The sequence below is a fragment of the Ovis canadensis genome, chromosome 12, assembly GCF_042477335.2.
Source record: "Ovis canadensis isolate MfBH-ARS-UI-01 breed Bighorn chromosome 12, ARS-UI_OviCan_v2, whole genome shotgun sequence".
NCBI classification, from domain to species: Eukaryota; Metazoa; Chordata; class Mammalia; order Artiodactyla; family Bovidae; genus Ovis; species Ovis canadensis.
The window spans coordinates 37,224,921-37,243,570 of NC_091256.1; the positions used below are offsets into that span (position 1 = coordinate 37,224,921).

The 18,650-nt window shown below is 45.4% G+C and overlaps 1 protein-coding gene across 3 annotated transcripts in view; it reads right to left on the reverse strand.

Annotated features, from left to right (window-relative positions):
- The window catches only part of SUSD4 (sushi domain containing 4), a 137,153-nt gene that overhangs the window by 52,641 nt on the left and 65,862 nt on the right, over positions 1–18,650 (reverse strand). For all 3 annotated transcript variants that reach the window (XM_069544641.1, XM_069544640.1, XM_069544642.1), the window contains one exon: positions 7,254–7,466. In XM_069544641.1, coding sequence (XP_069400742.1) covers positions 7,254–7,466 — 213 coding nt within the window. The remainder of the gene's footprint in view (positions 1–7,253; positions 7,467–18,650) is intronic.

Genomic DNA, 18,650 nt, shown 5'->3' on the forward strand with positions numbered 1-18,650 from the left:
TCTTTGTGACCCCATGGACAGCAGCACACCAGGCCTCCTGGTCCATCGCCAACTCCCAGAGTTCACTCAAACTCATGTCCATTGAGTCGGTGATGCCATCCAGACATCACATCCTCTGTGGTCCCCTTCTTCTCCTGCCTTCAATCTTTCAGCATCAGGGTCTTTTCAAATGAGTCAGCTTTTCACATCAGGTGGCCAAAGTATTGGAGTTTCAGCTTCAGCATCAGTCCTTCCAATGAATATTCAGGACTGATTTCCTTTAGGATGGACTGGCTAGATCTCCTTGCTGTCCAAGGGACTCTCAAGAGTCTTCTCCAACACCACGGTTCAAAAGCCATCAAATCTTCAGCACTCAGCTTTCTTTATAGTCCAACTCTCACATCCATACATGACTACTGGAAAAACCATAGCTTTGATTATATGAACCTTTGTTGGCAAAGTAATGTCTCTGCTTTTCAATATGCTGTCTAGGTTGGTCATAGCTTTTCTTTGAAGGAGTAAGCGTCTTTTAATTTCATGGCTGCAGTCACCATCTGCAGTGATTTTGGGGCCCCCAAAAATAAAGTTTGTCACTGTTTCCATTGTTTCCCCATCTATTTCCCATGAAGTGATGGGATACCATGGCAGATACCATGATCTTAGTTTTCTGAATGTTGAGCTTTAAGCCAGCATTTTCACTCTCCTCTTTCACTTTCATCAAGAGGCTCTTTAGATCTTCTTCGCTTTCTGCCATAAGGGTGGTGTCATCTGCATATCTGAGGTTATTGATATTTCTCCTGGCAATCTTGATTTCAGCTTGTGCTTCATCCAGCCCAGTGCTTCTCATGATGTACTGTGCATAGAAGTTAAATAAGCAGGGTGACAATATACAGACTTGATGTGCTTCTTTCCCTATTTGGAATCAGTCTGTTGTTCCATGTCCAGTTCTAACTGTTGCTTCCTGACCTGCATACAGATTTCTCAAGAGGCAGGTCAAGTGGTCTGGTATTCCCATCTCTAAGAATTTTCCAGAGTTTGTTGTGATCCACACAGTCAAAGGATTTAGTGTAGTCAATGAAACAGAAGTAGATGTTTTTCTGGAATGTTCTTGCTTTTTCTATGATCCAACGGATGTTGGCAATTTGATTTCTGGTTCCTCTGCTTTTTCTAAATCCAGCTTGAATATCTGAAGTTCTCAGTTCATGTACTGTTGGAGCCTCACTTGGAGAAATTTGAGCATTCGCTAGCGTGTGAGATGAGTGCAATTGTGTGGTAGTTTGAAAATTCTTTGGCATTACCTTTCTCTGGGATTGGAATGAAAACTTTTTCCAGTCCTGTGGCTACTGCTGAGTTTTCCAAATCTGCTGGCATATTGAGCTCAGAACTTTCACAGCATCATCTTTTAGGATTTGAAATAGCTCAGCTGGAATTCCATCACCTCCACCAGCTTTGTTCATGGTGAAGCTTCCTAAGGCCCACCTGACTTCACACTCCAGTGTGTCTGGCTCCAGGTGAGCCATCACACCATCGTGGTTAAGTTAGTTCGTTAGCTCTTCAGTTAGTTCTCCAGGGAACTAGATGCTGCATGCTGCAACGAAAGATTCCACATGCCACAGCAAAGACTGAAGATCCTGCATGCTGGAACTAAGACCCAGCACAGCCGAAAACAAAACAAAAAAACTTCTGTCCAGCTAGCATAACCAGTGCCACAAGAATGAGATGTATTGTGTATTCCAGCTGGGCCAAGGGGTGGTCAAGTAATGACACGTTTCCATTAATATTGATAATAAATAGGTTTGGGCAACACATAGACTGATTCTTCTCTGCTCCTCCTATGTGATATTTATACATAATACAAATGGATTTGAATTCATTTTATTTTGGTTTCTTTGGGATATTTATTTTTATTTTTTAAAATATTGATTTATTTGGTGGTGCTGGGTCTTCGTTGTGGCATGCACGATCTTTAGTTGTAACATGTGAGATATAGTTCTCTGACCAGGGATCAAACCTGGGCCTCCTGTGTTGGGAGTGCTGAATCTTAGCTACTGGACCACCAGGAAGGTCCTAGGATGTTTGTTTTTTAATAAACTACTTCTTCACGATGTGTAAAAAACCCCAGTCTGAATTGCCACAATACTGATCCCACCTCTTTTAAAGCTTTCAGGACAGGACAGCGCGTTTCTATGTCCTGATTTGATGTGTGTTATATAAGTGTCAAGTGAATTTACGCAAAGTCAATCTGCTTTTACCTACACTTTTTCTTATGAAATCTAGGAAAGGGATGTATTAGCAGGGAAAGTGTCCCCCAGTAGATGAGCTGAGTGATTTTGGAAAGGAAGAGGCCCAGATGGTGGCTGTCCTCCTGGCCTTTAGTCCCTGTACTTACTATTTCAGCAGCCCTGTGCCCACAGGGAGTATTTTCAGTGTTTTGCCAACCCCACAGTCCCGTCTCCACCATATTGGTCACTTCCCCTGTTCCCTGGACCATAAGCATCTTCGCCCCTACTCAGGGACATGAAGGCTCTGGTCTTACAGAAGCAGCTTGGACAAGCAGAGCTATCTCTTAGGCTGGAGGCTTTGGATTCTGGGAAATTAATTCATTGCCTATATTATCAGTTCTGTGAGTTCAAACGTCTATAAGTGAGTTTGCTTGGAATAAACCACTTAGACTGGAGTAAAGTGAGAAAGGAGATGACTGGTACATGCGGCAGGGTGAAGTGGAGCATAAAAGAGGGAAGCTGAGTGAATGCACAAGAAAATATTTGCCTTAATACCACCTTGCTTCTGTAGAGCACTTTACTGCTATTAAGCATTTCAATGCATTTGAACTTATTTTTCAAAATCTGTGTCTCAGGCAGAACTGGCTGACAGCTGAGAAGACTGGAAGGAGTCCAGGTAACAGCGATAAGACCTGGGCTAGAACAGATGTGTCCCTAAATAGCCATTTAAGTCTGGGAAGACTCTTGGCTTGTCTGAGACTCGGTTTCCCTGTTGATTGAACACAAGCTAAATTAGAATGAGGGCTTGAATTATCTGATTTCTATGAGCCCCTTCAACTCTGAATGTTGATGATGCCATTTGGTATAACAATGTGTTTTTGCATAGCTGATTAAAATAGGAATTTTGTGATGCAAGGAGTTAGACATAACCTTGTAGAAGAAAAAGTGCTGGCTTAGAACTAGTTACAAATCTGCAGCTTACTCACCAGCTATGTGACTTTGACAAAGTGAGTAAACTTCTCTGGGCCTCAGTTTCCTAAACAGGAAATAAGGACAATGAGACTTGCCTTGTAGGGTGACTGCACAATGAAATAGTGAATCTGAACATACTTCCAAACTCTAATGACCTATAAAAATGTGGTAATGTATTACTGTTATCAATATTACCAGCACACACACAAAAATCCATTAGCTCCCTAAGAATTACCTGACAAGGGAAAACAAATGAATTAAGCAGCCGTTACTATTCACCCGGCATAAATCCTAATCAGAGAGTAAAGGCCACTTACAAACCAGGGGGAAAAAAGTCTGGCTCCTTCCCTCCTCTCTGATATCCATGGAATAAACTTCTATGTACCCCTTGCCCCTGTAAGCCTCATACAGAAGGCTTAGGACATTAACAATGAGGATTCTCTCCATGGCAAGGGCAAAGAAAGTAATCTCCTCATACAGATCTTTCAAAGACCAACAAAAATCAACATTTATATTAAAAATAATCATACCATCATACTTAGAAAGGAAACACTCATTCTTCCAAACTTTGTAATATGTTGATTAGAGCACAATATCAGCTAGCAATGAGGAGTCCTGGACTGTCCTTTGGAAACATCTGATCATATTCTGAGATGCTGAAGCTAAAGATCCAATACTTTGGCCACGTGATGCGAAGAACTGACTCCTTAGAAAAGACTCTAATGGTGGGAAAGATTGACGGCAGGAGAAGGGGATGACAGAGGATGAGATGGTTGGATAGCATCACCGACTCGATGGACATGAGTTTAAGCAAGCTACGGGAGTTGGTGATGGACAGGGAAGCCTGGTGTGCTGCAGTCCACGGGGTCACAAAGAGTTGAACAAGGCTGAGCAACTGAACTGAACAGAACTGAATAAAAGAGCTGACTCTTCTCTGCCATCCCCATGTACACAGCCCCTCTCCTATGTGTGAGGCTAAGTGTTAAGGGTTATGCACGCTGACCTATATGATAGAAGTCTCTACTCCAACGTGATTTTTCACTCCCTTTCTTGGAATTACTATGTATTATATTGCTACATACAAGGCCAGAAAGAAGCTCATCTAAAAAGGGATACAATTTTTTTTTTCCCAGGTTGACCAAGTAATAGAGGGCCTTCAACTTTGGGCAATATTCAGAAAGTCTACTGGTTTTCTTTGTTCTCTGATGTTTTTGAGTTTTTCTGGGTTTTAAGTACTGGGTATCTTAGGCCATAGGTTTTAGCAGGAAAGTTTTTACATACAAACTGAATAATTTTTTAAAATTGAAGTACCGTTGATTTATAATATAGTGTTAATTTCAGGTATACAGCAAAGTGATTGCTATACATGTATGTTCTTTTCAGATTCTTTTCCATTATAAGTTATTATCAGATATTGAATATAACTTCCTGTGCTATATGGTAGATCTTTAATGTTTATTTTATACATTAAATCAACTTTTTCAAATGAGCTTTTAATTAATAGAATGTTAAAGAGAGCACAACTCACCTGGACTGTATTTAAGGGGAAAAAATAAATTTACTTTTAACGTTTTTAATTCTTCATAGTAATTTTGGCTTTTTTAAAAAAATCTTTATGTCTGTCTTTGTGCCAGTACCATACTGTTTTGATGACTGTGGCTTTGTAGTAGAGCCTGAAGTCAGGCAAGTTGATTCCTCCAGTTCCATTCTTCTTTCTCAAGATTGCTTTGGCAATTAGAGGTTTTTTGTATGTCCATACAAATCTTAAAATTATTTGTTCTAGTTCTGTGAAAAATATGGCTGGTAGCTTGATAGGGATTGCATTGAATTTGTAAATTGCTTTGGGTAGTATGTTCATCTTCACTATACTGATTCTTCTGATCCATGAAGATGGTAATTTCTCCATCTATTAGTGTCCTCTTTGATTTCTTTCATCAGTGTTTTATAGTTTTCTGTATATAGGTCTTTAGTTTCTTTAGGTAGATATATTCCTAAGTATTTTATTCTTTTCGTTGCAATGGTGAATGGAATTGTTTCCTTAATTTCTTTTTCTACTTTCTCATTATTAGTGTATAGGAATGCGAGGGATTTCTGTGTGTTGATTTTATATCCTGCAACTTTACTATATTCATTGATAAGCTCTAGTTCCCAAACATGAACCCCCCTCCCACCTCCCTCCCCATAACATCTCTGTGGGTCATCCCCATGCACCAGGCCCAAGCATGCTGTATCCTGCGTCAGACATAGACTGGTGATTCAATTCTTACATGATAGTATACATGTTAGAATGCCATTCTCCCAAATCATCCCACCCTCTCCCTCTCCCTCTGAGTCCAAAAGTCCATTATACACAGCTGTGTCTTTTTTCCTGTCTTGCATACAGGGTCATCATTGCCATCTTTCTAAATTCCATATATATGTGTTAGTATACTGTATTGGTGTTTTTCTTTCTGGCTTACTTCACTCTGTATAATCGGCTCCAGTTTCATCCATCTCATCAGAACTGATTCAAATGAATTCTTTTTAACGGCTGAGTAATACTCCATTGTGTAAATGTACCACAGCTTTCTTATCCATTCATCTGCTGATGGACATCTAGGTTGTTTCCATGTCCTGGCTATTATAAACAGTGCTGCGATAAACATTGGGGTATATGTGTCTCTTTCAATTCTGGTTTCCTCGGTGTGTATGCCCAGCAGTGGGATTGCTGGGTCATAAGGTAGTTCTATTTGCAATTTTTTAAGGAATCTCCACACTGCATGGGGATGACCCACAGAGATGTTATGGGGAGGGAGGTGGGAGGGGGGTTCATGTTTGGGAACGCATGTAAGAATTAAAGATTTTAAAATTAAAAAAATAAAAAACTTAAAAAAAATAAAATAAAATAAAAACTCAAAAAAAAAAGAATGTATGTATGCATATAACTGAATCACTTTGTGCAGCAGTAATTAATAGAACATTGTGAATCAACTATACTTCAATAAAAGATAATATCTGTCTTGAAACAAAAATAAATAAATAAATAAAATCTTGAAAATAAAAGTGAAGATAGCAAGTAAACACTTTAGGACCAAGACATTACCATACCCATCCTTCATAATTTTCATAAGGAGGAGCATAATAGATGTTTGATCAATGCTTGTCAAATTAAATTAAGTTTCATAAAGAAGATATACACTGAATCAGAATAAGAGTTTACAAAGCATTATTATAAAAGCTCCATTTGAAAATAAAATCAATAATGGTGTTAAGAGAAAGTGAAACCCACTTCTAATGAACTTGATGAAATACAAGTTCTATGCCTCATGGAAATTTGGAGCTAGAATTACCTCTTGATTCATGCCTATTCCTACTTCAACCTCGCTGATCATCAGAGATATATAAGCCACAATTTGGCATTCCAATTAGTTAAACTCAATGCATTCTTTTAAATTCTAAAAGTATCTTCACAGAGTAAAAACAAACAAGCAAACACACACACATATATATGAAGTTGTTTCAACCAAAAGCCTTGGGGATAACTGCTAGAAGTAAATGAATATCTTGTCATGATCAATAAATTTAGGGATAACTACTGAAGATAAACATCTACCTTATCAATCTATCATTGCTTGCCACCATCCTTTCTTTCCTTAAATGAATCATGTCTAATGCAGGACTGATAAGGAGTAATTGATTTAATCCTCTGAGAAACATGCATCTTCTGTATCATTATATACAGTTTGGGCTCAATATATTTACTGCATTTTTTATTGAGTAACATGGAAATGGGTGCTGAGTTGGCAGTTCGATAATAAACGGCCCTCATGTTATCTGAGTTGCTCTTTTGCATTGACAAAAATGGCGAGAAATTGGCTTGTAATTGAGACACAGAAGGAATGCTGAGACGCATTTATCCCCTGCCCCAGCCCTTCCTGAGCACGCATGCTTCTCCATCAGCCTGCTGGACCAGCCCTGAAACAGAGAGCAGCCCGGGGAAACGGTCCCTATGGCACACAGCCTCTGTACCCCCGCGGCCATGAGCACACCACAGGAGCAGCTTCCATGAGGTGGGAGTGGGGGTGGAAGGGACCACTTTACCTTCCTGCACACAAACGGGTCTGTCACTCGGGATCCAGCCTAGGGTTCCGTTTAGATGCTTCATACACAGTCTCTTTGTAGAGCCCTTCAGTTTGAATCCGTCTTGGCAGTGAAAACGGGTGACAGAGCTTTCAAAGAAAACCCCTCCGCTGGGCGTCCTGAAGCCATTCTCAGGGATGCCGGGGTCCGCGCACACCTGAAGCTCATCGAACCCTACACGGACAGAGAGAAGAAAAGATTCCTCTGAACACACTCTCTGGATTCCGAGGGTCTTCTAGGATAAAGAGCAGATACTGTCGTCTTTCCGACGCTGTGCGTTACCAAACTCTACCAACAGAAAAACCAACAACGTAAACATTCTAGCGCACATTACTGGCTGCTTTTTGCTCTTTGCTTAGAAAAGCACTCATCAGTGATTTCAGTTCCACTGTCAAGTCAGCCCTTCAGGAAAATTCTAGAAGTAGAGAGATGAGGAAAAGTAAATCACAAAAAGCACTCAAAGCGGTAAACGTCACAACTGAAGCATAAAAGGTAGAAGGGAGCCGAGGAGGGAGAGGTGGTCAGGGAAGAGGGAGATGGAATCTGAGCCCAGTATTGAAGGACCGGTGAGACTTCAAGGATGGTACCACCTTCGTGGAGGGAGGCACAGGGGAGCGGCGCTCGTGATGGCCCAGCTGGGAGACTTCGGCAGGCGACACCTGCAGAGCTGCAGGTGGCCGACAGCGACGCCCAGCTTGCGGAGGAGGCAGGCTGGGGATGCCCACCCTCTCCTGCCAGCTCCTTGCCTGCTGCCCCTCCCCCATCAGCCAGTCCTGGACCATGTTCCTCGTCCTCTGGGGGGCCTTCCTTGTCCCCACTGCCCCCAACCTGCCCCCCTCTTTGTTACACTCCTGTAATGTGAACACAGGCTTGTGCTGAATTACTGGGAGAACAATCGCCTCATACTCTGGGTTATGAGCCCTGAGGACAAGTTCCGAGATTTCTCACTGTGTATCCCACGGAATCAATCACAGTCCTGCGTAGAACCTGCTCCATAAGCGCTGGATGAGTGAATAAACAGAGTTGGGAAAGAGGGTGGGAGACACACTGGGGTGACCCTAGAAAGCCGGGCGAGCGAGGCAGCCAGTGTGGAGCCATGGGGCTGGGCAGCGGGTACATGCACACAGGAGGCCAGAGGATGGATGCTGGAGGCAGTAAGTGGAGGAGCGAGGGCTCAGGGCACGGCTGGGAGACCCAGGCAATGGTGTGGGTAAGACGTGGTGGGCCTGAGCGCATAGGAGGGTGCTAGAGGCTGCAAGGGGGGCCTCAGAGTTCAAGACATCCCGGTTCAGGGGCCCAATGTGGCCTGACAGCTGGGACGAAGGCCGATCCTTGAAACAAACATGGATGACATGAGCTCGCTGGCAGAGACCAAGGATAAGGAAGGGGTGCTCTGGGTGCCCACCACTCAAAGGGAAGGAATGAAGGAGACACAGAGAACCCTAAACTCCTGTGCACCATGGAGGCCTTCTACTTCACTCTCTTACAAAATCCTTACTGAATAAGTTCCCAGAACAAATACGTGAAACTCCATCGGGACAGGGGTTGGGGTGCCCATCCATCCCCACCCCCAGGGCAGCTGATGGTTCTCCAGGTGGGAGAGGGCCAGCAACAGCCTGGGCCACCTTAGAAAACCCAGCCCAGACCCAGAGGCAGCATCACTGGAGCCCTTGGAGGATTTACCTAATTTCCAGGTGATGCCCAGATGCCGGCCTCAGGAGATATCTGATCTTCTGTGACAGCTGGACTTGCAAAATGCCCTCAGCTGGTAGGTGGTTTTCCCCATCCCAACTTTCATGGGCTCATGAAGGACTCACCTGTGGTCCTCCCCAACTGACCTTGTGACCCTGGACACCCTGCCAGCACCACCGGGTTGAAAGCCACACGGCACGGGAGGGGCCGCGGCGACAGGGTGTCCAGAAGCCACAACACGTTCGCTCTGCAGAGAGCACAGGGCTGTGGACCAAGTGGGAAGCCAAGGAGGAAGGCAGGGAAGGCGACCGCAGCCACATCTGACTCTACTACATGTTTTCAGTGGGAGCGGCTCTGATATTTTATTGAACAGAAAGAAGGTGCTTTGACAAAGGAGACACCACCCAGCCGCAGCGCCACTCACACGCAGCCGCAGCTCTGCCCCACTGTGAGCACTCTGAAAGCACATGGTGTGCTCCAGACCAGCGAAGGGTGACGATTAATACCCATCTGGGCAAGGGCAATAAAGTACCAGCAGGTCACTAAGTGATGGCTTCATGTTTTTATTTCAAAGGAAAAGTACATTGTCAAGTGTTTCCCAAGTGATGAAGGTTTCCTTCCAAGTCTGGCCATCACAGGGTGGGTTCTTTAAACGTACGTCCATCACAGTATTGAGATGGCAACTAGCAGTGCTGGAATTCCATCCCAGCCTAGAAAGCCCAGAAGCAGGAACATTTAGAAACCTGAGTGGTCTGGACACTTTCTGGCAGGCTGTGGGTGAAAGGCATTCTGACTCACATGCTGTAAGTCAAAGAGAAGCTGCATCCGATGGTGGGCAGCCATGGAAGGGTAAGCTGAGGCTAAGAGGAGGGGACAGGCCTCCAGAAGACCTGGAGCTGAAACCTACAGCTGAGCAGACACCAGCCAGTGAGAGGGAGGAAGGGCGCTCGTGGGGAGGTCAGAAGCCGCTGAGCACATTTCGGGGAGGAGGTGGTTCTGTCGGGCTGGGAGCAAGGTGACTGACTGCTCAGGTGGAGCCCTGTGCGGGGTGGAGGGAGGGCAAGAGATGCTGGCTGCAGATCATGAAGGGCCGTGTGTCTTAGCTAAGGGTTTAGACTTGATGAGGGGGTAAGGGATGGGGTTATGGCTAGTACTAACAGCTTTGAATAGTGACATGATTGTAATTAGATCTGCAGTTCTGAATGATCTTTCTTGTACCCACATGGACAACTGCCTGATACAGACCAAGCCGGAGGCAGGAAGCTCATCAGAAGTACCTCCCCAGGCCTCCAGCTGCATCTCAGGAGCAAGAAGGCAGCTTTGTAAAAGGACATCCACTGACCCAGGCTGTCTGGCTGGGGTGGGCCAGGAAGTCTTGAGTTTTAGAAAGCTGTCCCAGCGACTGTGAGACAGCCAGCCCCACACCTGCCTGAGGACCAGCAGCTAAGGACTGTGGGATCTCAGGGCTTGAGCTGTAACCGGGTGGGAAACCACGAGTTGGAACCAAGGTGAAGGCAATGGAAGAGCGAGACCAATGGGCAACAATAAGGACACAGACTCACAAAAGCTGTGACCCACTGGGTGGAGGACGGGGTCAGGGGAACCAGGTAAAAGAGGCGTCTAGGAAAACTCCCAGGTTCTGATGTTGATGATGGAGTAGATGGTGGGGCCCTGCACGCGGACTGGGGAGCGGGGAGTTTGAGCTCTCAAGGGTAGCGGGGTAGCGGGGACACCCAGGCAGACACGTCTGGTGATGAGCTGGAGGCTGGGTCTGAAGCTCCATGGTGCCCTGGGTTGGACATTCAGGCATTGGCAGGCACGCTGTTCTGGGAACAAACACTGTGAGAGGAGGTGCAGCCCAGGCACCCACAAAGGACCCCGGGAATCCAGGGCCATGGAGAAGGAAGACCTGATTTTGTTATGCAAGCGAGGGAAGGGAAGGAAGGAATGGGCAGCAGCGTCAACCACCACCCACAGACCTGCTTTCTGAGTCTGAGAAGCATCCACTGGCTGGAGACTGGGACACTGGGACCAGAGCCCAGGCGGCTGCAGGGACAGGGCGGAACTGTCCTGGGGGAGGGTGCCTGCCTGCTGATGTTTGAACGGGGTGGGGTGGGTGACAGTAAGCAGGGGCTTCTCTTTCCAGACACCTGGTGTGAACAAAAGGGCATGCTGCTAATTCACTTCAGTTGTGTCCGACTCTGTGAGACCCCCACAGACGGCAGCCCACCAGGCTCCCCCGTCCCTGAGGCTCTCCAGGCAAGAACACTGGAGTGGCTTGCCAAAAGGGCATAGGGTGGGAGTTATCCCAGGATCAGGGTCAAGGGAGGGGTTTTATTGTAATAAAATCTGAAGATGAAAGAGATTCCAATATGTCTCTACATAGCAGGGAAAAAGAAAAAAGGCTGTGGGCTGGGGAGGGGAGTAAAGGGGAGGCAGGTGGGGTAAGTTCTCCCCACCTGAATGTGGGTGGGGAGGGAACCTGAACCAATGAGGCAGGAAGGAGAGTTGTGCCGGAACCTCCAGTGAGGGAGGCACGTACCCCATAATGTGCCCATCCTCCAGGACTTAACAGCGTCTCCCCCTGGGAGCCTTCCTTCTTCCTTCAGAGTCTGAATGGGAGGCCTCTGTTACCATCTAGGCACCCGGGCTGTCCTCGCTTGGAGTGGCCCTTGCCTTGTTATCGCTGGTCTACTGAGCTATCTCTCCCACTGGGCTGTGAATTCCTAGAAGGGGTAGATGGGATCTTAATCTTCACCTCCTCCTATAGTGAGTGTGGGCATTTCACAAGTGCTGCTAGTGAAAGATGGGTGGCTGGCTGGATGGATGGACGAACAGATGGAGAGGATAGGTGGGTGGGTGGATAGAAGACAGGTGCGTGGTGGGACCTCCCTGGCAGTCCAGGGGTTAGGACACCATGCTTCCACTGCAGGGGGCATGGGTTTGACCCCTGGTTGAGGAATTAGCATGGCCAAAGAAAAAACATAGGTGAGTAGATGGATAGAAGATAGGTGGGTGGGTGGATGGATAGATAGAAGATGAATGGATGGAGAGTGAGTAGGTAGATGGATGCATGGATGGACATGGACATGGGATGGATGGATGGATGGACATGAGTGGATGGACATGGACAGAAGATGAATGGATGGAAGGTGGGTGGGTAGGTGGGTGAGGGAGTCACATGCTCTGCTGGACTCAGGCAAAGGTCCCTACCCATCCCACCAAAGTCATACCAATCGCTCTGACAGTCCCAGAGGTTTTTGTATTCAACAGACAAGGCAGGTGTGAAAGTTGTCCCCCAGCACAGACACACTCCCAACACCCTCTCACCTTCCTCTCTCCTCCCAGCCTGAGAAGACTGCATTCCTTATATTTTCATAATCTTCTTCCAGTCCACATCCTTGAACACCTCAGCCCTCCTCTGTCTCCACTGTAAAGTTCTAAGTTTACACTAAGGATTTGATGGAGACATCTGTGCCTCCCCCACCCAGCACACACATACTTCTTGGCCAATCACCCCTCGCTCATAAATGAGCCATGCCACCTGCTGAGATGCCTCAGCTTCTCACACTGCCCTGCCCTGGGCCACAAAGCTATTCTCTCTCAGAGAAGGACAGATCATTCAAGCGAGAGCTGAAGATGCAGTCCTGACCCACTGGAAAAATGATCCCTGCTCTAATAAGAAAGTGATGAGGGTGTCATGGAAATGACAATGGAGAACGGCCGAATTTCCCAATGACTCCAACTCTGTGCTCTCTCTGTACTTGTTCTTTCTTTTTAAAAAGGACATTCCCACCCCCTTTCTCTGCTTTCACATCACCACAGCTAGCCTGGGACAGCATTGATGACCAGGAGGCTGCTGGCCCTGGGATCCAGCCCTTGGCACAGAAGAGAGAAATCAGTACAACTGGTAAAAAGAGGGATCAGAAAATGAGATGGTATAAGAAGAAAATATTCTTCATTTTGGACAACTAATCCTATTGAGCAAGATGGTAATTTTCTACGGCTTGCCACAGCTTCAGATTTCACTTTTCAAATTACCCCCTAGCGGGTCGGTTCTCAGCCCGGGTCATTTTTCTGTGGCGCTGTTCTCTTAACGACTTTCTGCAATGTCGATGATCAGCCCCATCAGCTAACACATCCATTAAGGGGGGGTGGGCTGCTTTAGGTATCAGGGAAGATGAGTGGAAAATAACTTTAGGTGAGCTTGCTCGAATAATCTTATCCTAGGAACCATACTCCTAAGGTCCCAATTGCTTTGTCTCCTATTCTTCAAGTTCTCTGTATGCTTTGGAGCTAAGTAGCCAAAATGCGGAGAAAAGAGTTCACAGAATAATCGCCAATGTGTTTCCTTGTGGGGGAAGTGGGAGGAAAAGGGAATATTCAATTTTAATAAATCCCCAGAAGCTGCATTCCCTAGCAGTTCCTTCTAAATTCTATTCAGAGTGCAATACCTATCTATGAGACAGTCTTTATGATGGTTGGTTTTGTGTGTCCACTAGACTAAGCCACGGGATGCCCAGACAGTTGGTCAAACACTTATCCTAGTTGTTTCTATGAGGGTGTCTCTGGAATGAGATTAACTTTGGCTGGATAGACAGCATAAAGCAGACTGCCCTCCCTAAAGTGGGTGGGCCTCACCCAATCAGTTGACACCTTGACTATAAAAGGGAGAGGAGAAAGAATTCTTGCTCTCTCCTGACTGTTTCAGCTGGCACACCCATCTTCTCCAGCCTTCAGACTCAGACTGAGACTGGAGCTTACACCATGGGCCCTCCTGGTTCTCAGGCCTTCAGACTCAGACTCGAACTGAACACCCTCAGCTCTCCTGTGTCTCCAGGCAGCAAACTGCAGATCTTGGACTTCCCAGCCTCCATACTTATGTGAGCCAATTCCTTAGAGTGTATGCATGTGGTCTCCTTCCTGTGTGTTCTGTTTTCTCCGGAGAACCCAGAATAATGCACACTTCCTAAAGGTACTCATGCACTTTACAAATGTGAGTGACATGAATGCTGACTGTCCCCACACTTCAGGGGAAGCTATTTCTCTCAGAACCCCTGAGTTCAGGGTATAGTGGCTCATCGAGGTGGTGGGGGTATAGTGAGGGGAGGCAACACCTGGGGCCTGGCCTGGGGGTCTGAACAGCCTGGTGTAGCATCTTGGCCTGAGGTCCCCTCTGGTGCTTTCTCAGCCTGTGTCACACACTTCAGTCCTGGCTTCTCTATCACTGGCACTGACTTTCCTGCCCAGTGTTTGTGAGCCCAGAAACAAGTCAAGGGTAGGATTGTAATTTGGACTCATTCTCAGTGGCATTGAGAGAATCGCTGTCTTCACACACAAAGAAATGCATCCAGCCTCAGTCTCATTACGAGGTCTTGACACTTCTGGTTTGGTTACTTTTGAGTCTGTTGAAACCTACCATACAGTTTTCCTGTGAGCGACAGAAGAGTCTTTGAAAAGAATCATAAAAATGAAAGAGGTGTGAAAAGCAATCTTTTGGCTTATTATAACTGAAAAGTCATATCCTAGAAAGGAAGAGTGTATCAAATGTAGTCAAATCAATTTTGAACTGGGGCTGGGTTTCCGTTTCTCTGTAAACTGCTCTATGAGTCTTTGTGGGGAAAGAAACAGTATATAGATGCAAAAATTGATTTTTTGTGCATTTATTTAGTGAGAAGGTCCTGGGGCTAGGGAGAAATGGGCATCCCTGCTGAAATTTAAACGGACACGTTTGCAAATTTTAATCAGAATCAAGAGCAACTCCCAAGCCTCTCCCCCTCGCCACCACCACCACTCCTTGAAGCACCTGCTATCAGTCTCACACAGTGGGCATTAAAATCACCCTAGCAGTCTCTGGTCTGACCCCTTTGTCTCCCAGGGGAGAACACCAAGGCCTCAAGTGTGAGTCTGGTCACTCTGATGGCTAATCGCAGAGCTGGAACTAAAACCTGGGCCTCTGACTCACAATCCAGGGCTTCTGCCACCGATGATGCCTTTTCCTGTCGTATTTCATATTTGTGAAGAATTCAAGCCTTCATGACATTATGAACTCTTTGACGGAAAGCATATGCATAAGTGTTTCCGAGTCCCCCACATCTATTAAAACAGGACTGAGCCAATAGCAATGGTGAAACATTTAATGATTCGGTAAGACACACTCCTCATGGTTCCCCCAAAGCTGACACCTCCCAGTGCACACTCCTAGCATCGATGGGCTGGGAAGCCATTCTTGTTCCCCTAAACATTCACAAATCCAGATAGTCAGCCACCAGACATCCACTGACATGACAGGGATCTGTGAACATTTCCGGGGATGAAAGATGCCCTTGAGGAGATCACAGCCTAACTCCAGATAGCAGTTTCATAAAATAGAATTGGTCCTGGAGAGTGGAGTGCGTATTGCCCTCAACAGTAAAAGAATCAAGGGAGAAGGATGTGGATAAGCTTGAGGAAGTCCCTCTTGACCACGTAAGGGCTTTTTCCCCATTAGATGTGAACATTCCAATTCCAGTTGCCTTGGGCTGAAATCTCTCTTTTTCTCATCATCAACAATGTGGACAAAGTTTCTTTTAAACCACCCAACTAGTAAAATATCACTGTGCTTCAAAATGCATATTTTATACCAAGAAGGAAAACTTTCTGCCCCTTAGAGAAAAATCTTCAAAAAATACATTTCCTATTTTTAAAGATTCTGAAAGTTTTATTACCTGGGCTTGTTAAATTGTAAGCACAAGCTAAAAGGTAAAGGGAAGGTCCTGAGGCTATGCTGATGAGGGGTCCCTTTGACTGTCTCTTTACTGCCAACACACCCCTCACCTTGACCTTCCTCACCGTCTCAAAAATTCCTTGCTCTTAGAACTATCTTGGGCTTCTCAGGTGGCACTAGTGGTAAAGAACCTGCCTGCCAATGCAGGAGACATAAGAGACGTGGGTTCCATCTCTGGGTTGGGAAGATCCCCTGGAGGAGGGCATTGCAACCCACTCCAGGACTCTTGCCTGGAGAACCCCATGGATAGAGGAGTCTGGTGGGCTTACAGTCCATTAGGGTCTCAAAGAGTTGGACATGACTTGAAGCGACTTAGCACTTAGAACGATCTTATTTTTAAAATGAACACATGTATTAATAGCCAGTCTTATTCCAGAAACTGTGTGAGCTGGTGTTGTATCTGTAACAAGGTATCAGCAATGAAAAGAAGAGGAAGAGAGAAGCAGTACTAAAGAAATTATATTAAGCAAAACCTAACTAGCAAATAAATCAATTCTCTAACATAAATATTTTAAAATACAATGCTTCTGCCCATAGGTGACCTGATAACATAAAACTGCCTGATGTGCCAGAAGTTTCCAGGCAATTGGCAGCCAACTGCACATTTGGACTTGTCCATTCTCTGCCCATCAGCCCATCAGAAGCTCCTGACATCTCTTCAAGGTGATGCTCCCCTGCAGATGAACGTCAATGGATGTTCCTTCTGACCTGAAACTCTAGAGAGTTTCTATGTATTCTAGGGGTCTGTCCCGTGCCAAGTTCCGGCTCAAACATTCAGAGGATCCTCCCCAGTGACAGACAGTTTAGGGACTGCCAAACATGCTCCAGGAAATGCTAGGGGGACTGAGTAACCCAGCCCCCAAGGCTGCCAGAACACCTCAACTCTCATGGAGGTGGAGGAAAAGGTAAGCTTATCTCAAATGAACCCACCTTGAGAAGAGAAACTAGTGTGGGTCACAGAAGAACAAGAGGAACTCCCAGAGTCGGAAAGTAGTAGAAAGAGCAATTTAACAATTTCACATTGTTAGAATTATAATTAAAATCAATGGGAAAATGTAATTTGCTTTATAAAGATTCATTTATAAATGAATATCTCCATAATAAGATCACTAGTGTTTCTTTACCTTCTCTGTTCCAGTCTAAATAATCTCCATGTTTAGCAAATTTTCAGCTCTTTGTTTTTAAAAAAGAAGAAGGGAGAGGGTACTTTAAAAAATAGAGATGAGGAAGAGCGAATTATAATCTGTGTTTACATTCATTTAGTCAACAAATAGTGCTGGGTGCCGAGAGAAAAGAGCAGACAGTGCTCACTCAGCAGATGACGTGAACTGGGACTTCCTGCAGAGCCAGCTGACATCAAGGACCTTGAGTTTTTGATCTACAAGCCATGGCCTTATATTAGGTCAGGAAATCAATTTTAAGAGTCATAACCAACACTTTTTAGAAATGAAAGAGAAAGGAAAGGTCAGAGTACATCCTCCATGGAAAGGGTGAGTACTATTTTGTGTGGTTTTATCAGATCTGTTTGTGCACACATGCTGGTCTGCAATGTAAAATATATTCCTTTCAGTGGTTCACAGTCAAAAAGATTTGAAAAACACTGCTTGAAATATACTCCACCTTCCTATTCTATGTGAAAACATAAATTCACTACAAATAAAGGAGTAGATGCTTAAGGGCTCAGGTTCTGCAGTGAGCTTGGGTGCTTTGAATCCTAATTCTACCATTTTCCAGGTATGTAACCTTGGGAGGTTACTTAACCTCTGTGTCCTAGGCTGCATGCATGTTCAGTTGCTTAGCCGTATCTGACTCTGCGACCCTGTGAATTGTAGCCCGCCAGGTTCCTCTGTTCATGGGATTTTCCAGGCAAGAATACTGGAGTGGACTGCCATTTCCTCCTCTAGGAGATCTTCCCGACCCAGGGATCCAATCTGAGTCTCCTGCGTTGGCAGGCAGATTCTTTACCACTGAGCCACCTGGGCTTCCTGTCTTAGGTTGCGTTACATATAAAATGGGTATTATAACAATAGTGCTTACTTCTAGGGCTGCTGTGAAATTCAAATGAGATGTGAGTACATGTAAGTAATGATTAGCACATGGGAAGTACACAATAAATATAGGTAAACTGTTAAGTCATTACATGCAACCAGCTCCTTAAAGAACAAAACCCTATAGCTTCATAAGGAGCAATCTCCTAATTTCTTAAAACTGAGAAGTGAAGTTGCTCAGTCATGTGTGACTCCTTGTGATCCCCTAGACTGCAGCCTACCAGGCTTCTCCGTCCATGGAATTTTCCAGGCAAGAGTACTGGAGTGGGTTGCCATTTCCTTCTCCAGGGGATCTTCCTGAGCCGGGGATCAAACCCAGGTCTCCTGCATTGCAGGCAGACCCTTTACCCTCTGAGCCACCGTGGAAGCCCCCTAATTTCTTAGAGCAACCTTCATTTCCAAGCTTACCTTTTTTCCTAACTTGCTGGAGAATTAAGCGTCTTTGAAAATCACTCCAAGACATAGGAGCAGGAACAAATATATCTAGAGTCCTTCTCTTTGCCAACTGGATAAGTCATAAAACTGTCAATGGTAACACACAAACCTCCAGAGAATTGAACTCTGGTTTCTTTAAATTAAGAGCCAAGCTTGGAAGTGAAATCTGAGGGCCAGCAGCCTTCCACGCACTGACAGCTCTGGCTTTTGTTCTAGAGACAGCAGTCCAGCCCATCCCTAATGGAAACCTCCCCCAGGCTCTCTTTGGGTAAGCAATTAAGCTGCAAATCACCCCGATTTGGCCACAATGATGTGAACATTCCCTGGTACCAATGAGTCAAAGCAAAACCGAACAGAAAATACCAAGGGACTCTAAGATTTATGGAGAAAGAGCTCAGGGCCAAAGAACAGGTTTAA